A 24,071-nucleotide genomic window follows, 5' to 3' on the forward strand; every position below is an offset into this window, starting at 1 on the left:
ACTGCACTGTCTTATGGGACGGAATGCTCCCTGGCCAATCAGTATTTCTAATAAGGAAACAGAAGTATAACATTTCTCCTTCCCCACAGGGAAAAACAGGTAAACCAAGAACTGCAATCACATAAGCTGAGTACAACAGACCATCTAAAATAGAAAAATGCAGCAACACAGACGACAGAGAACAGATTGGAACTGCCAGCAAAAAACAGGGTGGGACTCTGGATTCATCTGCTGTGACTAAAAGAAAGAAAATTAGCTGGTAAGACAGTTTTTTGCTCCTTAGCATCAGCAGCAGATGAATCCAGAGACTTGCGGGATGTAGCAAAGCAGTCCTGAAGTAGGGTGGAAACTTGAAGCCCCCCTACCTAACACACATACTCCAAAGGATGCATCCGATGGAGCAGAAACATTCCAACAACATAACTTGGAAAAGGAGTGCAGGGGGCAGACCATGGTGCCGCCCTACAATGTCCTCCAGGGAAGACAAATGGGCGACCACCCATGAAGCCATGACCACTCGGCAGAGAAGGACTCGGAATCGGTCCGGCAGCAGATAACCAACTAGAAAGTATGAATGCAACAGCCTCCCTGACCCAGTGAGCCAGCTAGGCTTGAAAGTCGCAATTACCACTCTTGAGGGTTGTGAGCAAAGCACGAACTGATGAACAGAATAGAAATGTCCGGCATATGGCAAACAAGTGGAAACCAATAAAGGTGGATTGAAAAAGCAAGGCAGAACCCACCTTAGTCAAAATATGGGATGGAATACCCCAACAACCCTTCAGGAGAAGTGCGTAGAATCTCGACAAGATGAAGCCTGGAGCTCCGAAACTCTGCTGGGACCAAAACCTGGATCCCTGAAAGAAACTAGCCTGCCTGTACGATAACACTTAGAAGGTGCAAAACGAGGATGAGCCCAACTTGACCAGAAAGAATGGCGAGATAGACAGTGAGGCTTAGAGTCACTCAGAGCGGCACCAAGTTCGCCATCACCAAAATAACAGTGTGCTCTCAAATGGGAGCCTAACCAGCTGTTCAAAGCCACAGCTAATACCCAGAGGCCCAACCATAGCAAACAATGGACTGTGACCACCGAAGACATCTGCTTGGTCAACACTCAAAGCAAGGCCAACTCTGAAACTGACGAAGCTAGCACTCCCATCTACACATTTGATAATTCAGCAGGTTGACCACTTGACTCCTGAAAGGAACCCAAAACCTGTTACACCCAGTGAAACTATGCGTAAAGACATCTACTTGGTTTATGCCCAAAGCAAGACCAACACGGAAACACACCAATCTAGCACTCCCGTCTCCACATTTGATAATGAAAGAGGAGGTTGACCGTTGGACTCCTGAAAGGAATCAGACACCTGTTACACCCAGAAGGCATATAAAGCTGCCGATAGAACCTGAAAAGAGAACCTCTGAAGGGCCATAGGAAAGCCACGATGAATCCATCAGTTAAGGCTGAGTTTGGCTTGGAGGGTCAACAACAACTAAGAATGAACTACTGAAGTGGCTCCCGGTCCATGGAAGAATGGCTAAGACTGAGGCCATGGCGCCCAGACTTTGAACATATTGCCAGACCCTGTGGCATGTTAACGGAAATCATTTCTGAACTTGAGTGGGAAGCTTCGCTGATAAGCTGCAGGAAGAAATGCCTTCTTAGGCCTATGACAAAAAGCACCTTCAGATACTCCACAACTAGTGGGGGAACAACTGATTCTGGGTGAAATGGAATACCACTCTTGAAGAAGCTTAACCGAGATTGGTGGCAGAGCCGGTGGTGGGAGGCGGGGCTGGTGGTTGGGAGGCAGGGCTAGTGCTGGGCAGACTTCTAAGGTCTGCGCCCTGAAAATGGCAGATACAAATCAAGATAAGTTATACACAAAAAGTAGCACATATGAGTTTATCTTGTTGGGCAGACTGGATGGACCGTGCAGGTCTTTTTCTGCCGTCAACTACTAAGTTACTATGTAAGAAGAGTAACAAGCTGGAAGAAACCACCAGACTGTCCATATAGACAGAGCTGCAAGGCAGCCAGACAGCAAAGTATGACCAAGCCTGAAATCCTTTATTGCGGAGGAAGGCTGCCACAACAAGCCTACCCTTGTCACAAAAACAGCCTTAGTAATGTGAAAAAGACTGAAAGGCATGGTCATAGATTAAAATGATCTCCATGGATATCAAATCACAGAAAGTTCTGTAGGGAGGTCAAAGGGGAATAAAAGTACACTTCCTAGAGCCAGAGAGGTCAGAAATTCCCCCTACAGGACTAAACTATTACATTCTGTATTATTATTCTTTATTAATTTCAAATTATACACCAAGTATTACACTGGTAAAGAAAAGGTACATTTGTCCATAATTTTTAAAGGAAATATTCAAAAAATATAATGAATCCTGACAAGTACACACTAGTCCTCAAAATTAGATCCAAGATTTACAATAACCGGAGAATATAGTAACAATTTTAAAGAAAACAAAAACCGGTCTGGGGTTTTTTTTCCTTTTTTCTATTCAAGCATGTTCTTTTCACTTCAAAGATCTTTTAGCGGTTATAAATTCACTAAGTTGTACAGATTCAGAAAAAAAACATATTTGACCGATCGATAGCAGACAATGCACTTACAAGGGTAACGTAAGAAAAATGTTGCACCTAGCTGGAGAACTCCTGGTTTCAATAATAAAAACTGTCTGCGTCTTTTTTTGAGTCTCCTTAGAGACATCAGGAAATATACATATCTTAAAGCCCATAAATTCTTTTCTCTATTTTTAAAATATTTCTTCATAACCATAATTTTATCAATAGGAATAGCTAAGGTTACTAACAATGTAGCCGGGGCTACTAAGTCCTCTGTTGGTGTCTCCAAAATCACTGATACGTCAAGTGGTTCCTCTTGTTGTTGTATAGAGGGCCCAGATTCCGATTGCGGTAAATAATAAACTTGACTCATAGGTGGAAAACTTTCATCTGTGAATCCTAAAATTTCTTTCATATATCTGGCTAACATTTCTCTTGGAGGAATAGTTACAGCTCTCGGAAATTCAAAAGTCTTAAATTGTTACTCTTTGAGAGTTTTCCAGATTTTTGATTTTTTTCCTCATATTAGTAAAGTCTCTTATCATACTAATTTGTACCTCCTGCGTTTTTCCACTTGTTGTACCGAGGTCTTAGATTTTCCCATTAACTCTTTATTCTCTCTATCTATTGATTCAACATTTTTTTCTAAGTTTTTTTACTCGTGACTCCAAGTCCAATATTTGTGGGCACAGTACTTTCCCTAAATTAGCAATCAAGCCCCATAACTTTCCAGGGTAATCTCCACTGGTTTATCTTGAAGGAAAATCAAAGTACCTTGTCTTTGTGTCTCCTCGGCCAATGTCTTCTCTGCTTCTGTATTAGCAATAACCGCCACTCTTCCTCCCACAAGCTGAACACTATTTTCCAGGCTTGAACAAGGGCTCTCAACTCCTTCCGCCCCTCGACTCTCCGTCGATAGGTCATTTCTCCCCAGAAGCTCCGCCGTTAGCCCAATTCCTGGGTACTTCGGAGACGACGCCAAGACCGAAGAGGGAACAGCCTGGGGTTGCGGAGGGGGTGCTCGTTGGTCAGGGCTAAGGGTGACATCATGCACAGATGGCGTCTCAGTTCCTCCGTTTGTCCCGGACGCTGCCAGCATTGCTGCCCTCCAACCTTCCAAAACCTCCGGTCTCCGCAGATATGCATCTAGAGGGCCGATCTGTGAGGAGGCAAGTCGACCTGGGGGGAACAGTGGCAGTTGACTTGCCTCTGCGCTTCGGCATTTCGCAAGAAAAAAAATCAGAGCGTGGAGACCTACGACCGGTTCAGGCGGCCATCTTGGATTGTCTCCTAAACTATTACATTCTGTAATGTGTTCATTTGAAAAGTGGAACCTTGAACATTCAGGAGACTCTTGAAGGCCAACCCCAGCTGGAAGGAATCATCTTTTGTGTACGTACAAAGTAATTGGAACAATTGCCCGTTCTCCAAACATCCGAGAACAGGCTCCACTATGCCGAAATTGAGAAGCATTGGCAAGATGGCCTGAAGTGCGTGATATATAGGCGAGAGCCTGCATGGAGTTTCTAAGAAAAACACTGCAGTAGAATTTGATAACTTTAGGCTGTTATTCTGCCTTAGTATGTCCAAGACATAGCGGTCCGAGGCAAAACTGCACCATCTCTACGGGAACTGGAGAAGTGTCCCACTAGGCTGAAACAGGAGAAGAGAAACATTACCCCAGCACTGTGAACAACAGAAAGTAGTGGTAGACTAGATGGTTGAAAGTCTCTTTGGTTTTTTTTTGTTCTTGCAAGAAAGAGGGCTAGCCATTGTTAGAAAGGGAACCCGTAGAGGTAGACACGTCTGGGCTGTAGCACTGATCTTTCCGAACGCTAAAACAAGGCAACGGGGATTAGAAAGAATCCTGAGGCATGTCATCTAGCAAGCAGAAAGGTGCAGGTCCTTAGGCCTGCAACTAACTGCTCCAGATCACCACCAAACAAAATGCACCTCCAAAGGTAGCCCACGCAATGTGACTGAAAAGAAACAGCAGCTGACCAATGCCTATGTCCTCTTGTTAGGAGAAGCAAGAATTGGCTGGTGTGGCTGTGAACTATAGCTGCCTGGCGTGGCCAATAGCCAAAAGGAGTAGTAGAATAAGACTGTTGGTACCCTTGTGCCCCACTGACGGCAAGCTGCAGCAGTAGAAGCACCAGATGCCTCTGGATCTCCATGCGCACTCTCAGCTGGTTGCAGGAACCATTACTCTATCCTTCTACATAGAAGTAGCTCTGTAATAAATGCTAGCCATCCAATTCCAGGCAAACAGGTCAAGCAGAACAGAAGCAGTGACACTGCTGCTTTAGCGATGGCTGGAACAAGTATGGCATGGTTTGGCCAATGACAGTGACCATTTACGCGAAGGCAGAACTACTGCGGGACACTCAACCTGTAGCCCTGTAGCATAGAGCTAGTCGCCCCAGACATGCAATGACCTGCTTGCCAAGTCCAGCAATATGGGAGAGTGCAGAAAAAGATGACCCAGTAGCAACAGAGTGGAGTACCACAGCCTCCAAGAGTATATACCAACCAGCCAGGCACCTGTGACTTGCATGCCGAAAGCCAGCCATCCTCCAGAAAAACTGTCATGCTTCCCAAAGCACCTTAAATACTGTGCCCGGAACAAAAGGCAGTATGGCAACCCTGAGAGGTCATGACCACCCCCAAAACCAGGATAGGTCTGGCCTCAGAAAATGAGCTAAATGGAACTTCCAACAGAAACATGGAGCTAGTAGTGCAAATCTTGACTGAAGCCTAAACCCCTCTGCAAAGATATGGAAAAAAACCAGCACAAAAAGTTGTACAAGATAGGAGAGAGGATTCCAGTCTTCTCGGTCCCCAAGAAGGCCAGGAGAACAGGAAAAACGGGCATGAGGACAGAGCCACCCCGCCAAACTCAATAGAGACCAGGCAACACAAACTTCCACCACCGGAGAGGGAAACTGTTAAGGTGAAGCTGTTTTTTTTGTGTATTGATGTAACTGCCCGCTGCCAAACTGATGAGACAACAGTGGCTAACTAAAAAGGAACCAGCAGTACAATCTGGGCCCCACCAGGACTAGAGAAAACTGCCACTACACTCAGAGGGTATAGGCTGCAGAAGCGGGTATCAGCAGTGCCAAATCAAGCACAGGACGGGCCAGGGCATGAAACCCAGGGCACACCCCCTTTGAAATGTTCAAATTGTAGGGAAAGGTCTTGGCCCCCTTAGGAAGAGCTCCCCCGACCACTTAACCATCCTGCAAGAGGGAAGAAGAAACAAAACAGCCTTGACCTGCTCCCTGCAAGAGGAGAAGAAGAGGGGGGGGGGTCAAGAACCTCCTCCCCCCCCCCCCCCCCCCCACTGGATCCCAAAGGACCCCGTCAGGGCAGCAGCCAAGGACTGCAAAGAACTGAGGAGACTAGAAACTCCTGGGGCAACTGGGGGACCCAAAAAGGCACTGCCTGCACGCTGAGAGTCCTCTACCTGAAACAGAAGCACCTGAAGCCATCGACCACAAAGGCAGAACACCCACTGAACTGAAGAGCCGGGTCAGGCAAAGCAGGCAATGCAGTCCCAGACTGCGATGTAAATGGCCGCTGGCCAACTGCCCACCTCCTGTAAGATGCATCGCGCACCTCATGTACATGGGAAACCATCGCAGCCTTTGTATTCCTGGGCTCCCCTGATAACAGGGAGACAAGTAAAGACTTCAGGCCAGGCCCCATCGTTGCTCTCTACCGAGTACAGCGAAAGAATTGTTCAACAGTCTCAGAGTCCCTAAATAGCACTGCAAAGAAGTTGCAGCCCCGAGTAGAAGGACTTTCAAGGTACACTCATCCATAGAGCCAGTCATCGGGAGGGGAGGTCTCAGGCAAATACTTCCAGGGCCTGACCCTCTCCAAAACCAGAAGCCTCTGGCAGCCAAGCTAGAGCAAATGAGCAGAATAAACTGCCCACTAGCTGCATCTATCTTATGTTTAGTTTAGTTTTTTTAAAGTTGTGCTAGTGAGGAAGGAGAAGGGAGACAGGGCTGGGGGGGGGGGTGGGGTGCAGGGGGCGGAGGGACCTGGGGTGACCAGGTGTACCCCCTAAAGGTGGTACTGCTCAGCCGCCACCTCGAGCTACACTGAACTGTGGCCCAGACAGGAACGATCACAGATGACGCCAGGAGCATGGATGAGACGAGACCATCAATCAGCTGCTGGAGATAGAGAATACTGACTGGCCAGTGAGCATTCCATCCCATAAGACAGTGCAATTCAGTGCTCTTTATCTCCACCTGCTGGCAGATGGGCACAACCCACAAGTCTTTGGATTCATCTGCTGCTAACACTAAGGAAATGACTACATTTGGAAGAACCTGGATTCTGTGCAGATAGAGGGATTCCAGCTAAGCATTCATATGAGATGTTTTGTATTATTATGTGACATTATTGGCAAATGTAAGAATATGGTAATGATTTAGTGTGTGCTTTAGATATGTATTTAACATTTATTTGTTTGAAGGACATTGAATAAATATTTGTGAAAAAGTTTATGAGTCATCAAAATAGTTTAAAGCATATTCATTAGAGAGATCCTGAACACCAACTGGCTGGTGGTTGCTCAGGACAGTTTTGAGAACTACTGCTGTAGAGCAGGGGGTACCAACCTGTCCTGAGGGCCCCCCCCCCCCCCCCAGCCATGTGGGTTTTCAGAATATGCATAGAGAAATTTGCATGCTCGTCTCTATATCTTGTAAATATTCACTGCAGATACTGTGAAAACCTGACTGACTGGGCAGTCCCTAAGTCAGGTTTGTAAGCCCTGCTCTATAGTGCTGCTACCACTGTTAAAAAAAACCCCAAAACAAACAGCTCATAAAGTACTTGAAATAAATACAGGCCATTTTCAGAACACACTGGAAGAATTCTAATTAACAGGATTCCACAAATACATTTCTTCCAACAGGTAATACTGTGGACCCCTGGTTGTTTTCCCTCTCTTGAATTCATATTAAAGTTCATCCTGCATCTGCAGCAACAGTCATAACATAATACTTAACAAATGTATCTTCATTGTGACTTTCATATTTAAATGAAAAGAAAATTTGAAACCTCCAAGTAGAATTTCCCCTCCCCAAATAAATCACCAATTTCTGGGTCTCATCAACAAGATTAAATGCAAGATACGAGTCATGCTGCAGATATTCCTTCTTGGCCTTTGGCAGACTGGAAACCTGTACATACAGGGGTGTTTGTGCCCTGTCAGCCAACCCCACCGGGGACATGAACCATTTGGATCCTAACCGAACTGGGAGGATTAAACCACCAATTTATGAACATCCTTTTGGAACCCTGAAGCATTTTTAAAGAATATGCCTACTAGGAGATGAATCCTGCATGTAAGTGGATCACTTAACTTTCAGGCATGGCTGAACACATCTAGCCTCCATCATAGGCTCGCAATTATGGAATGCTGTGTCTTAGAGGTTAGTTAAAAACCTGATAGTCTGATTTAAGTAGGTGGTTAAGACTTATTTACTCAGGCTTTTGCAGGTTGATTTGAGTAATGTTTTATCTTTTTATATTGCACGTATTTTAATGAATGTGCTGTATATGTGTATGCTGTTTCCTCTGTAGTACTGTACTACTGACTAGAACTTTTATTTATTGGTAGGATAATTTTTTTTTATTTTTTATTAAACATTATACCAGTCTTACCAATGAAAAAATGTGTTTTCAGGGAGTCTAAAGCTTGTTACACAGGGCAGATGTTTCCAGGCAAGTATATGTAATTATGCACTCTCTCTTCAAATGCTATCCCCATTCCAACGGTTGAATGTCTTTCACATGCAGGTGTGTGCCTTAAATCCTTTCACTGTTAACTTACCAAATCTCTTAATAGCCTGGCTGCAGATGACAATGCAGGAAAAAGAAAAAAAAGCAGAGAAGGAAAAAAAGAAAAAAAAAAAAGCAGTGAGAAAACTGACAAACGCAAAAGGGGGGAGCCAATTTTCAGCAAAACAAGTCCAGCCAAAGTCATGCACGTTTCCTTAGGAAGAAGAGATGCAAAGTGAAGAACCGGCATGTAAATGAAAACCAGCAATCGTAATGAAAACCAGCAATATCAGTCTTTCTATAGCCATTTAAAACAAACATCTGTTTGTAGATTCAAGATTTTGAATCAAGCATTCTTCCATGTAATGGGACCTACTTTTAACCACTAGATGGCACCACTCTTCCCTCACCAATCACACCCCTTCTAAAAAAAAGGTAGGTAAGTACAAACAGTTAATGTTTCCAAAGTGCTTTGTGCGTGAACAAGCCTGTGGTCACTGATGGAAAATGCAAGTTTTTGCCCTCCCCCATACAGCTGATCAGCTCTAAATTTCAGCTGAATGTTAAATTTAATACTCATGCATGCCACTATATCAGGATCAAAACAGGAATTATAGATAGTTGCATTCACTTTCCCAGCACCTCAAGTAAATCCCAATATTTGGTTTTTTGTCCCTGTTTAACGGTATAATAGCTTCTGAAGACAAAAAAAATTTTATTTTATCAAAAACTGTAGGTTTCCGATATTTAAAAGTTTTAGGTTTGTAAAATGCCCAGACTACAAAGTAATACTTCACTTTGCTCCTAGAATGCAGCAGGGTTGGGGGAAGGGGTGATTTTGGGATGGTATGTTTTCCTGGACTAGATCTAAGCTGCACAAAAGCAGGACCTTGTCTCTGTGTGTCTGCAATGTTTAGCTTAGTGGTGCTTTACAACTGATCAGTAGGGAGTGTTTAGTTGGGTTCGCATCTTTTTCTCCCTAGTCAGAGCCATGGATGAGAGAGTATTATGTATTTTGTTATGATTTATATATACTGTGTTTATTATGTCTTTTTGATTTAATGGCTTAAAGCTGTATTTTGATTTGCCACACACAATGAGATACGAGTCTTCTATAAAAAGGGTGACCCAACTGAAATTCCTTCAATAAACATGGTTCATGGAAAGAAACTTATTTCAGAGGCTGAAAACTACATGTTCACAGACACTATTTTTATAGTGTAAATCAGTGGATTTTTTTAAATACCCATTTGCATTAACTTCATGTCTGTGGAATTTGCTTACATTATCTAACACAAATCCCCCAACACCACTAGACTTATTATCTGTACATATTCAAAGCTACAGATTCAGTATTGAAATCTTCTCCTTCAGCTACCTTTTAGACTTTTAAATCTATGAGAGACAATCTAATTCTTTCAATGAAAACAGGAATTTTTTTTTCGCACTTCAGATTCATAAGTTTTCCTCATTGGCATTTACACTTCTGCTGAGAAAGCTTTCATACTGAAGCTTCCGATTATGTTTTTTTTTTTTTTTTTGCTACTATAGAAATTGACTGTTGCAAATTCAGCTGCCGAACCTCAAAACTATGGTTTACTGAAATGATTAAAAATGTATATGTACTACCTTTAACATACATAAGAATTACCCAAAAGGATGAGTCTACAGCAAATAAGATGAATGGATTTATAACTCCATATGGCCACAAATAAAGATGAGTGTAATGTCAAAAGCCCTTAAAATGTAAATTTTGGAAGCCATGAGAGCTAATGCAAAAGCAAGGAAGGAGCAAGGAGGGGAACTGTTGTTCAATGTCAGCGGCAGCGAGGAGTATGCAATCACACTGATAAAGAAGAGAAGTCCGCTGCTTATGGTCTAGAAGTTTGCACAGCACCAGCATCAATGACGAAAGAGTTTCTGAAACAGGGTGCTCTGTTCGACATTCAAACAGCAGAAAATCAATCAAAGGGAGTCACAGTAATAAGACAAGTGACATCTTCAGCTGCTTTTGAGCAGACTGGTGCTACAGGCTTTGCATCATACATATAGGATATTGAAATTGCTGTTATATTTTGAAACGAGACAATTGGTATTCATATTGGGGAACCTGGATGAGTTTTCCTTGCAGTAGATGGCTATTTTTGGATTGGGCCTATTGGCTTTTATATTTTTCCACTTGATATTTTCATTAGGAACTTTGCTAGTTTAAATACAAAAATAATAAGTTATCGAAGGATATGTCTAATGATGTATAGAGTGTTTAAGTGAGTCGTATTAGTTGGCGTTTTTTCACCGAGAACGGGCTTGGCTGTTGGATACAGCCAGGGGTGTGCTGGTAAATTTTTAACAATGGGCTCTCTCTCCGGGCATAGCCGCGCCCTGAAATTGGGGGGGGGGGGGGGAATACATGCCTCTCTCTCCCCTCCCTTGTGTGGGCATGCTAGGCATACCTTTGCCGAACCCCACCAGCCAATAAATGGACTGCCACCATTCTCTGCTGCTTGTTTCTGGCTCTGAGCAGCATGATGGAACCTTCTTGCGCTTGCATGAAAAGTCCCAGCCTGATGCTCAGAGTCAGAAACAAGGAGCAGGGAGCAGCAGCAGTCTATTTACTTGGCTAGTGGGGCCAACATCACTGCCAGCAAAGTAAAAGAGAATTCAGGAGGGGGCCCAAGCCCACATTTTGGGAGTCAGTTGTTAAAGTAGCTATGGGGAGGCCTACTTTAACAACCGGCTCCCAAAATTCTTAAAAACTCAACAAACGGCTCTCGTGAGCCCTTGAGAGCCCGCTCCAGCACACCACTGGATACAGCCTATACTGAATTCTCCCTTTTTCCTTCAATACATTTTTTTAGTGGTTATTTTTTTTAGACCACTTTAGTTCCCTCTGGCTTTATCAAGTTGCAAAGCCTCTTAGGCTTTTTTTTTTTCCTTGGGATGACTTTTTGAGACTTCTGACAGCTGTTATATTTTGGTGGGCTACATCTGTATAAAACTGCTCAATTACATTGAAATCTAAATCAATCCTGCTCTTTTTTTTGTGTGCAGACTGCATTCCATGAATTCCCCTAGGGCTGCATTTCCTCCATTCCACACTACTCCCACAACACATCAAACTTCATGTAGTTCTACACTACAAGAAGAAAGTTATGTGCATTAAAAGGCTTAGAGGCTCTTTTACTGTTCTTGACAACGAGAGCTACTCTGCCATTTACTAGAGTTTGCACTAGAATTTTTGCCCCAATTGGTAATATAATTTGTTGCCAATTTAACACTCCAAATTGACCTCAGCAGTACCAATGATAAAATGTTCTCCATTATCCCCCCACCCCCATCTTCCCAATATGCTCCCTCACCCACCTCAGCCCCTGGACCTACAAAAGAGGATCACACCACCAGCACTGCAACGAGAGTTTTCTGGAAAGAGGCATAGATTTCGGTGCTTATTAAATTACAAGTTTGGCCATGAACAATTAATGTGATCCATCTGAGCAACTTCATTATAATTTCTTTTTAGGGAAAAAGGGTTCTAGGTCCAATCTGTATTATGGGGGATCTAATCTCTGAAACAGCAGTACAAGTAAACCTTGCAAATCTATTTAACAGTTAAAATTAAGCTTCCCATTTGTCATCCTGATTTCAGTGCTCCCTACTCAATATCTTTGGCTATGAAAGTAAGCAAAGTGGTGAGTGCTGCTGTGATAATACCGATTAGAACATCTCCACATGCAGAACACAAATGCTGCATAAGCACTTGAGTACACCACAAGGAGATTAAGAGCAAGCACGTGTCCAAATTAAACAAGACACACATGCACACACTAAGAGCAAAACTAGTCAAAAGGATCCAAAGGAGACCTGATGACCAAAAGCCCCACGCTGTTCCAAACAGCGTGGGGCTTTACCGTCCCCTATTCTGACAGCATGCAAATTTATGCAAGCTATTATCTCTGATCATAGGGTAAAATGTGGGAGGATTGTGCCTGAGCACATCCTCCCGCACTTGTTTGACAGGTCTAGGCTGACAAAAGCCCAGACCTGTCAAACACAGGGGCTGAAGGTCCATGGGACCACCAGACCCCAAACAGCAAGGCCCTGGTGGCCTAGTGCCCCCACCGAACCCCTACCCCAACAACACGGGGGCTGGAGGTCCTGTAGACCTCTGTTCCCTCCCAACTACCCTGACACAAGTTCGTGGGGAGTTGGAGATCCCTGACATCTTCCCCCCCCCCCCCAAAAAAAAAAAGCCCTGGTGGCCCAGTGGGCCACAAAAATCAAGCCCTCCCAACCTGGCTATCTAGCGGCTCCCTTCCATGCCCCCTTACCTTTGTTGGAGAAGGGAGGTAGTACACTCCCTCCTCTTCCAGTGCAGCCTTGAAAATGGCAGTGCAGAGCTCTGCCCAGTGCATCCTGGGATGCACCTTTCTCTCTTATATGGTGCGAAGCCTTGCCTAGTGCATCCCAGGATGTCCTGGGCAGAGCACTGCCATTTTCAAGGTGGCGCTGGAAGTGGAGGGAGTATACTACCTCCCTCCTCCAACAAAGGTAAACTCCCTTATTTGGTGTGAAGCCCCGCCTAGCGCATCGCAGGATACAATGGACAGGACTGGGCACCACTATTTTCAAGGTGGCGCTGCTGGAAGAGAGGGGAGTGTACTACCTCCGTCCTCCAACAAAGGTACGGGGGAGGCAGGGAAGAGGGCTGCTAGACCACCAGGTTGGTGGGGGCTTGATCTGCGAACCACTGGGCCACCAGGACTTTTTTTTTGGGGGGGGGGGGGGGACCTCCAGTCCCCGTGTCGCTGGCTAGGGGTTGGGGTTCCTGCTCCTGTGGGGGGGATGGATTGTGGGGAGTGGGGGAGTCAGCTAGCATGCAAATGCATGCTGGACAGGGCTCACTATTCCTCCCCAATGGCCTACAAACCTTAACGCCAGCTCCGAGCTGGCACAGGGTTTGCCACAGACAGCGCACCAATGGTTGGTGTGCTGCACTCTGAGGAGGAATATGTTTAGATGCATTTGCATGCTACTTGCGCTAACAGCCCTGTTTAGCATGCATTTGCATAGTTGTGGTCAGAGCCCACGAGCACGTTTTTTTCATGCGCTTGGGGACTCTGATCACAAGGTGGTAGCAAACGCAGGCATCATCGGCCCATGAATAGTTTCCAAAAAAATACAAAAAAAGCAAATTATAGGAATTTATGCAAAATAGTTCATGTTGAAAATCATAAAATTAACATTCAATCACATGTAAAGCAGACGACTAACATATCAGATACCTGCTTGTTTTTGTACTTTTTCAGGTAGCGAGGAGACACCAAGCACTCAGGATTCAAGTCAGTGGTAATCTGATCTGGAATGAACGAGGGATCTGGATTCAAATGCTGCATTTTCAAGAAGGACAGAATGTTTTGAACTTCTAGGTTATAAGAACTATCTGCCATGGTCTTGCCCTTCGAAGCTAGCCTACAGGCTGCCATCCAGTGTGCATATTCCTTTTCCTGCACAGCAAAAAAAAAAAAAAGACAGGGGGTGGGAAAGAATAAAGTCGATATCATTTAAAGTTCACCTCGGGACCAAAATGAAGTAAAAGTAAAGAAACTGTCAATAGTAATAAGCTTACAGTGTCACAGCGAAGCCAGATTTCATTCATACCCTCTGCGACTGGAATAAGAAGTTTGATATTGAACTTCTGACCTGAAATGTTAACATCAGGCGTAACCTCACACCCTGTAATAAAAACAGGAACACCTAATGAGAACAATTTTTAGAAATGACCTTGCGTTCTGTACCCTTCTTAAATTACATCAAGATGTGTTATCTGCTTCAGTAAGCAAAACAAAGGGAACAAAATGGGATTTAAATATCCAAATCAAGCTTTCCATATAGAAATGAAATATTACAGTACAAAGACGCACTGCTTTTGGTTCATGAAATAGTATGATGGGCTGATGTTGAGACAAGTGCAAAAAACCACAAAAAGTGGAAAGAACACAAAAGTTTCATGGAGTGAACAAAGCCAAACAACAAGGAGTGGGAACTGGATCAGGCACTTCAAAAACAGACTCAGGACTCAAAATTGAAATTATAGGTGTTAAATCTGTTAATTTAAGTGTTTAAGTTGACTCGGCAGGGTACCACGTTTTGGCATGGACAGTATCAAAGAAAATAGGAGTGGTAGAAGCAACGTGGCAACCACAAGAAAATAAAATATATACAAACCCAATATATTGAATATGTTCCAACTTCCAAAAGTATAACACTAATTCTATCAATTTGATTTACACACAGGTCAAAAATATATAATATAGTCTAATCTCAAAAGATGTTGTTTAATTACTGATCTTCCAGTAAAGGCTATGAGGCATCAGATGTCAAACATGTAATGAGCTATAGAATATCTTATAGCATAAAGCTATTCCAGATCCGCGCTCCCAGAGTTTCAATCATTTGCCTCAATAGCCCAGTTTTAACTGATATTTAAAAACAATAAATGTATCATCACACTTTCAAAAACACTGTCAAAATAAACAGAAGCGACTACTTAGCTTGAAATATACACAGCAGGGGCGTAGCTGCTATGGAGCCAGGGGGGCCTGGGCCCTCGTGGATTTGGCCCTGGACCCCCCTACCAACGACCCTCTCAACCCCCCCTCCAGCCGTCAACCCGCCGTGGCAGTCTGCTACCTTTGCTGGCGGGAGACCCCAACCCCCGCCAGCTGAAGTCTTCTTCCTTTGTTTGGTTTCTGAGTCCGACGTCCTGCACGTACAACATGCAGGACGTCAGACTCACAGAAACAGAACAAAGCCTTGCGATCTGCAGGGCTTTGTTCTGTTTCTGTGAGTCTGACGTCCTGCACATTGTACGTGCTGGACCTCAGACTCAGAACCCAAACGAATGTAACCCATAGGGGGTTAAATAATTTGGTACCTGGGGCCCTCTGAGGGTGGCTGAGGTCCAGGGTGGTGCGGTGTTCACCGTCGCGTTGACAGCATCAGAAGATGCAGGGGTGTTTTTTTTTTTTTTTTTTTTAGTGCTGGAGCAAAGGTAGGCAACGGCGGGCGGGAGGGGGGTGTCGAGAGGGTCGTCGGCAAGGGGGGGGGGTCCAAAGTTGTTGGAGGTGGTGCTGGTGGTGGCAGCGGGGGGAGGTGTTGCCAGGAGGGGGGGCTAAAATGTGCCCCCTCACCTTGGCTCTGGCCCCCCTAACGAGGTCTGGCTACGCCCCTGACACAGACCACAGCGCAGTGAAGAAAAGTTCACAAAAGCCAATGCCCACAAACAGTCAAGGTGTTTCAATCAACAAGACCTGTTTCCAGTGCTCCCTCTGCCCCAAACAGATTACTTCCTGTTCCGGGGAAGAGGGAGCTGCAGCGAACGAGCAAAATTAGTGAACTCGGAGCCGACAGGCGCGCGCCGCTGCACCCAGGGGGGGGGGGGGGGCGCATCAGCGATCCGCCCCGGGTGTCATCCAGGCTAGGAACGTCACTGCCTGTTTCCAGGGTAATAAAAGCAGTCGCTGAAATTATCAAAGGTGCATAGCATAGCGACACCATCTTCCAAAAAGACGTTCAGTTCAAGAGCTTGGATCTGAAATAGCTTTGCGCTACAAGAGATCCTCTAGCTCATTATACGTTTGACATCTGATGCCTCATAGCCTTTACTGGAAGATGAGTAATTACACATCTTTTGAGATTAGAATATATTATATATTTTTGACCTGTGTGGATCAACTTGATATATAATTATAGTTTTGGAGATTGGAACAAATTCAATATATTGGATTTGTATACATTACATTTATATTCTTGTACTTGCCATGTTGCTCTACTACTCCTATTTTCTTTGATATTTGTGGAGTGGTGTTATGCCCCTTTTTGTTTTAGAAACCCAAATAGTAGCAACATTCCATGTGACCAATTTCAGGGAAAGCAGTGGCTTCCCCATGTCTGTCTCAATAGCAGACTATGGACTTTTCCTCCAGAAATTTGTCCAAATCTTTTTTAACCACTGTTACCACATCCTCTGGCAATGACTTCCAGACCTTAACAATTCACTGAGTGAAAAAATATTTCCTCCCGCGGGAGGTGGTGGAAATGAAAACGGTAACGGAATTCAAACATGCGTGGGATAAACATAAAGGAATCCTGTTCAGAAGGAATGGATCCTCAGCTCAGCCGAGATTGGGTGGCAGAGCCGGTGGTGGGAGGTGGGGCTGGTGGTTGGGAAGCGGGGATAGTGCTGGGCAGACTTATACGGTCTGTGCCCTGAAGAGGACAGGTACAAATCAAGGTAGGGTATACACAAAAAGTAGCACATATGAGTTTATCTTGTTGGGCAGACTGGATGGACCGTGCAGATCTTTTTCTGCCGTCATCTACTATGTTACTATTTCCGTGTAATTTCATTAAGTGTCCCCTAGTCCTTGTACTTTTTTTTTTTTTAAACTCTCAAAATCGATTTGCTTCTACTCATTCTACACCACTCAGGATTTTGTAGACCTCAATCATACCTTTCTTCAGCTGTCTCTTTTCAAAGCTGAAGAGCCCCAACCTCTTTAGCCTTTCCTCATGAGAGGAGTTCCACCCCCTTTATCATTTTGGTCACTCTTCTTTGAACTTTTCTAATTCCGCTATATCAATACTCAAGGTGAGGCTGCACCATGGAGCAATACAGAGGCATTACAGTGTTCTTGGCCTTATTTATCATCCCTTTCCTAATAATTCCTAGCATCCCTGTTTGCTTTTTTGGCCGCCGCTGCACACTGGGCAGAAGATTTTAGTGTATTATCTACGACACCTAGATCTTTTTCTTGGGTGCTGACCCCTAAGGTGGACCCTAGCATCCGGTAACTATGATTCGGATTATACTTTCAAATGTGCATCACTTTGAATTTGTCTATATTAAATTTCATTTGCCATCTGGATGCCCAGCCTTGAGTCTATGGATGGCGGATGCAATGTATATGTTTGGGAACCACCTAGAAATATTTTAATAGGCTGGTATAAATATAATAAATGAAATATCCTGGGCACTGTGGACAGGAATAAATGGTCGACTAGATGAATCCAGTCTTTCTGCTTTTATCATTTATGTTACTTTGACTGAGGATGCAGAAATAGTTATTTATATGTATTCCTCATTAAGATGCTAACTTATATCAATTACATAATTTTTACTTGTAAGCACCATGCACAGCTAAGCTCTAAAAGTTCTAAGTCACAAAATATCAATACATAAAATGAGAAGTTTACAGTGAGAGATCTCAGGGCAGCCACTGCACAAAAACTGCATCCCCAGCCCCCCTTCAGGCCCTTCTATTTGTGGATCCAGACTTCAAAGGGCAGTATGGTATGCCCCCCCCCACCCCCCCCAAAAAAAAAGCTTGGTGCCTAGGTTGGACCAGGCTCAACCAGAATTAGTTCAATACAATTTGTGACATCACTGCATGGTCAGCCTTACCATTAGGCACACCAGGTGCCTGCCTAAGATGGTAGAGTAGCAGGGGAGCAACACTTTAAACTTGTAGGAACCACAGTGTATGGAACCTTTCAGCTCCAATAAAAAGTTTGCAATTGAGGGGACAGGATGCTGCAGGCTTGAAGTGTGGGCCTATGCTCAAGGCCCAGCATCACCTTTCCCTGATGGATCTAGGGTGGGTAGATGGTTAAGGGAGATGAGATGCTACACAACTTGGTGGAGTAGGGAAGGGGATATCCTGGACTATGGGGGGGAGGGGTGGGAGAATGGCTAAAGGTTTACCTAGGACATCAGATACCCTTGAACTGGCCCTGTATTACAGCCAATACAGACCAATCAGATCTGATGAGTCAAGTATTGTGTTATTTTCCTGTTAATGTGGGTTAAGAGATTACAAGACAGCTAACTTGATGAATTTTTGAACTATTACCAGTGTTCTTAAACTTTGAGTTACTGAGTAATAGACATCTAAAAAAACCACACGGAACATGCAGCTTTGTTTTCAATACAGAAGATCCAAGGATTAACTTTATCCTCCATCTCATCCCTTTGGTCCAAAGCTATGACTGGAGCTACTCCATGTACTAATCTCTTTGGAATAGTGAAAACAGGTGCCTGCTCCAAAATCATTCATCAGAAAATGACACTCCTTAAAATGGGAAGGAGTGGTGACTGAAGGTCTATGCTGTCAAAACATATTAGACTTGTTCAGAGTTTATTTGTAAATAGAAAAGAAGCAGAACTGTGAAACGCAAAATGATGATGGTGCATTTGTTGTGGGGTGGGGTGTGTCCCTCCCTCCAACCAATCTCTCCCTTCAATATACTCTTTCCCTAGCAGGGCCATCATTAGAGATGTGCAACCAGGCCACAGGGGGCCCTAAGCCTGTTTGAAGCAGAAAAAGAAAAGCTTGCTTGTGGGATTTCAGACCCTTTCACATTTCTGTCCTGGGCCCCAACATGTACAATTTGGCTCTGTTCCCTAGACTGTCACCCCCCATAAACCAGTTCCTTCCCCACCCAGCCCCATCCAATTCTCCCTAGTTCATTAGCCAACACCCTCCCTACCAGCCTTTAAGTGGACTGATAACTATATCCTTCCAGTTAGCCCTCCTATCTTGTACCACAGTTCTTCTGTCTCTCTCCAAGCAGCCCACAGAAAAGCTCTTGGCAGTACATGTGGCATGCAAGTACATGTGTGATGTCTGTATGCTTACCCTGATCTCACAAGTCTGAAGACTACAGACCAGCATGAACATACCAGCACCACATACTGAAAATAAGTTGAATGCAATCCCAGTGTCACTGACATGGAGAGAGATTAAGAGTAGTGGCACAAGATAGGAAGGCTAAAAAAGCACGAAATGGAAAGCCCTGAAGATGCTTTTCCCTGAAATAAAAATTTGTAGAGACACAAATTTCCAAACTGAGACATGAATGCCTTCCCTGTTTTGACTGTATGCAAAATATGCACTAACTGGCAATACATATATTTCCAAAATTGTTCCCAGCATCCTATGCAACTCACATACCTTTTCCAAAATTGTTCCCAGCATCCTATGCAACTCACATACCTTTAACTACTTTGCAAACATATTTATGGATCTTCAGATATAACAACACTGGTACTGCAGAATATTTAAATGATATGCTTGCAAAGTAGTTAAAGATATGTGAGTTGCGTAGGATGCTGGGAACAATTTTGGATATGCTTTATGGTCCTTTGCACATTAGGTCTTGACCTACCTATTGAATACATATATTTCAACATCTTTCTTGACTGGTGGTACCACCTAGCACGTCAAAGCTTCAAAAGTACATGCTGAAGGCCTGTGGCAGTCATATGGGCTAGGAGGCAGCTCTGATACTGGCCTTCAACTTGCACAATATAGCTGAAGGGGAGCAGGACTTGCCAGTCAATATAGCAGACGCTGCATGGGTGGATATGTGGGTTGCATTATATACAGCTTAGGAAAGGTGGGGGGAAGTAGACAAAGCAACTGAGTGAGCACACCAGTCTGTAGAAGAGCGATCTGATGAGGTTAGGCTGGGGGAACTGTCTTTGGAGAAGGCAAAAATCTTCTAGCACAGGGGGAGGCAGCCACAGTCCAGTCAGGTTTTCATGATTTCCATAATGAATATGCACAACATTTATTTGTATACCATACAAATCACTCTTATGAATATTTATTGTGGAAATCCTGAAAACCCAACTGGGTGGCCCTTGAGGTCTGTGGTTGCCCACCCCTGCTCTTAGCATATTTCAGAGTGAGCTTGGGTTCCACTTCAGCAAAGCCTGGGCATCCAAAATTCCTGAACACATCAGTTATGACAAAGCTCCCAGAAAGGTACTGAAGGAGACTATTTCTGCATCTCCCAGATTACATCACTGTAAGGAGAGAGAGTACTTGGCAGTCTGATCTGTTTACGCCACCATAAAAGGTTTTAATCTGTCAGACATGTCTGGCATGCCATACTCCTAGCTTCAGCATAAGCAAACCAGCAGTCTTCAGCTTTTGAATCACATTTATCATGAGTATTTGCTACAGAAGTAAATGCTACAATAGACAAAAAAAAAAACCCAAAACTCCTCAAAGACATCTGCTAGTGTTCACTGCACAGGTCAAATTATTGCTATTCAAGTATTCTGCTTCCCAAATATCCAACATTTAGTGAATAAAATCCTCTTTCAAATGATTAGATAAGCATTTAAGTATTTCAAATGCTTATTTACTCAGTTTAAAAAGTAAATCTATGCAGAACCAATGGAGTGTTTTCACAAACAATGTTCCCTCTAAGCTGTGTGAGAGTGCTCCACCTACATTCTTGCCAGCAGTGGTCCTGTTTTAATAACACATTTTCAATGAAGGACAGGCAAGTTCTGTAGGACTCCAGAGAACCTGTCTGTTCAATATCGCATTTTCAATCCTTGGAAGCATCATCCCCCCCACCAAACACTGGCAGGACTGAGGCTGGAGGAACTCAAAGAGGAAACACTGAATGTGAGTGCGTGAATCTGCATGGATCAGAACACACAAATATCCTTGACAGGATGATCTTGGAACCCACAACATGTAGTGAATATTTGGGGGTTAATATTTAACTTATTAGCGCCTGATGTTCCCATATAGGAACAAATCAATTTGTTTATTATGGGAACATCGGGCACTAATGGGTTAAACTCCAATGTTGCTGTTTCCAGATGCCGGGTCATCTTCCTGAATGTTTAAGATAAGGGTTCCAATAGGGTTGTGGGGGAAGAGTGTGATCTTGCCTATAATTGTTAAATTTGAAAGGAAATTAGGGTAGTGGGAAGGAGGGTGTGGAAGTTCTCTCACAAAACAAAAAATGGGATCATAATGTTACTATAAGTTATCCAGCTCTTTGCTGTATGATGTTTTTGCTTATTGTTATGCAATTGCTCAATGTTTTTGCTTCACCTTGTTGTTTAGCTGTTCAATGTTGAGTTTTTTTGTTTGTTTTTTTATCCTGAATAAAAAATGTTAAAACTTAAACCCCAGCGTCACTGTTTTTTAAAACACTGGCCATGATATTTAAGTCATTCACGTACAGTCAGTGGTGATGAATATATATGACCGCTGAGCTGTATGTACAGCCGCGTTACTCAGTTTTTATCTAAATTAAACCACTTTATTATATGAATATCGGATGAACATTGCCAGCTATTTGGGCAGTTGGCTCTACCAGTGCACTATGACGGTCATTTGGAGGGTGCATACGTTTCTATATAGAATAGGTGCCGTGTAGGCACCCACTTTCCTTTACAGAATACTAGCCTAACTGGGTATGTGCCTATAAATTAGGCATGAGCACTATGAGGGGAATAATCAAATGGGGACGCCCAAGTTTTCCTGAGGGCGTCCTCGGGAAGGGGCAGGAAAACCTGTATTATCGAAACAAGATGGGCGTTCATCTTTCGTTTCGATAATACGGTCGGGGACACTGAAATCTTAACATTTAGGTCGACCTTAGAGATGGTCATCCCCGGTTTTCAGCGATAATGGAAACCAAGGACGCCCATCTCAGAAACGACCAAATCCAAGCCATTTGGTCGTGGGAGGAGCCAGCATTCGTAGTGCACTGGTCCCCCTGACATGTCAGGACACCAACCGGGCACCCTAGGGGGCACTGCAGTGGACTTCAGAAATTGCTCCCAGGTGCGTAGCTCCCTTACCTTGGGTGCTAAGCCCCCCCAAAACCCACTACCCACAACTGTACAACACTACCATAGCCCTAAGGGGTGAAGTGGGGTCACATAGATGTGGGTACAGTGGGTTTCTTGTGGGTTTTGGAGGGCTCACATTTACCACCACAAGTGTAACAGGTGGGGGGGGGGAATGGGTCTGGGTCCGCCTGCCTGAAGTGCACTGCACCCAATAAAACTGCTCCAGAGACCTGCATACTGCTGTCAGGAGCTGGGTATGACATTTGAGGCTGGCAAAAAATATTTTAAAAGTTTTTTTTAGGGTGGGAAGGGGTTAGGGACCACTGGGGGAGTAAGGGAAGGTCATCTCTGATTCCCTCCGGTGGTGATCTGGTCAGTTCGGGCACCTTTTTGAAGCTTGGTCGCAAGAAAAAATGGACCAAGTCGGCTATGTGCTCATCAGGGACGCCCTTTTTTTTTTCCATTATCGGCCAAGGATGCCCATGTGTTAAGCACACCCTAGTCCCGCCTTCGCTATGCTTCCGACATGCCCTCGAGAACTTTGGTCATCCCCACAACGGAAAGCAGTTGAGGGTGCCCAAAATCGGCTTTTGATTATGCCGATTTGGGCGACCCTGGGAGGATGCCCATCTTCCGATTTGTGTCGAAAGATGGGCACCCTTCTCTTTCGAAAATAAGCCTGTATGTCAGCCACAGAGCAGGTGTAAGCGCTCATGCTTAAATGACGGCAAGTCCCAACAATGCTCCACTACACTTGCCATTTCAGATATACTTGTATTTACAGAACAGCACTTATGTACGTAAGTGCCAGAAAGTAGCCTGTCTTTATTCTAAAGCTTTACATGGGGTGGACTGACCATTTGGGCAACCGGGCAGTGCCTGAGGGCCTAAATCAGTTGTGGGGGGGCCAGTACTTCCCTCCACATATGACTGACATCTCTCTCCCCTCCATCCTTGGGTCTGGCACTCCCCCTTCTCTTTAACCCCTCCTTGCTCCGGCATTTCTCCCACCTCTGACCCCCCCCCCCCCCCCCCCCACATGTTTACCTCAAAAGTTCCTTTCTCCGTACAGGATCCTGGCATAGTTGCCGCTGAGAATAATGCTACTGAAAACTCACAGAGAAGACACTTATATTTAACAGCTAATGCAAAACATTTACAAGTGCTTCTGAATACTGGACCACTGTCAGGATGCTAACACAAATTATGCAAGCACAGACTAATTATACCAAAGTCTGAACATTTTTCTTTTGAAAATATCAGAACATGCAGGCTTTCGAGAACAGTGAGGTTACCGTGTTATCAGCAACTGCTATTTACCCTGGTGACAAGACACGATCTGCGTGTAGCTCAACAATATCAAACCATCCTTTTGTTAACTTAATGTTTTTCTGCCTGTTGCAAGAGATACTCACTCAAGGTTTGCTGAATCAATAGGGCCGCAGCCAATGTTGTCAGTTCCACCTTAGCTGACAAAGCTCAGCTGTCTAAACACTGTGCGTTCCCTGGGCTGAATATAGAACAGCTTGCTACTGGCAGTACTGCCCTTCCACTAAATCAGGATTAAAGGGTGCTGAATTGAGATCTAGAAGAATTGTTGCCTCACAAGATTAAAGTCTCCATCTTGGGAAGAGATGAGGTGAAGATGCTTAATTTGCTCTGCATTCAGCAACAAGTCCAGGGCTATAAGGGGATAATATTCTGCACAGGTTGTCAAGCAGGCTGGGTGGCTGCATGAATATTTGTTAAATATCAAACCGTAAAGGATGTTGGTAACAAGAAGGAAGCCACTAAAATTTTGACAAAATTACTGCAGCAGTTGGAAGGAAGCTTCAACAAATCTTCTTAAAATCAATGGTGATCTTCTGCAAGGTCACTGACCTGGGGCACTTAGCTCAACACAGAACACACTGTGGCCAAAATAAAAGAAAAGCGTGATGGGCCATGAACACAAATGGTCAGGGGATGCACACACAGAAGATGCCTTCTATCAAAAACCCCCTTCCTTCCCTA

At 44.2% G+C, this 24,071-nt stretch overlaps 1 protein-coding gene across 1 annotated transcript in view; it reads right to left on the reverse strand.

Moving 5' to 3' along the window:
- Positions 1-24,071, reverse strand: part of FERMT2 (fermitin family member 2) — a gene marked incomplete in the record, with an annotated part of 189,979 nt that overhangs the window by 51,589 nt on the left and 114,319 nt on the right. Inside the window, 2 exon segments of the mRNA XM_030213706.1 lie at positions 13,675-13,896; positions 14,019-14,125. Coding sequence (XP_030069566.1) covers positions 13,675-13,896; positions 14,019-14,125 — 329 coding nt within the window.

The sequence above is a fragment of the Microcaecilia unicolor genome, chromosome 9, assembly GCF_901765095.1.
Source record: "Microcaecilia unicolor chromosome 9, aMicUni1.1, whole genome shotgun sequence".
NCBI classification, from domain to species: domain Eukaryota; kingdom Metazoa; phylum Chordata; class Amphibia; order Gymnophiona; family Siphonopidae; genus Microcaecilia; species Microcaecilia unicolor.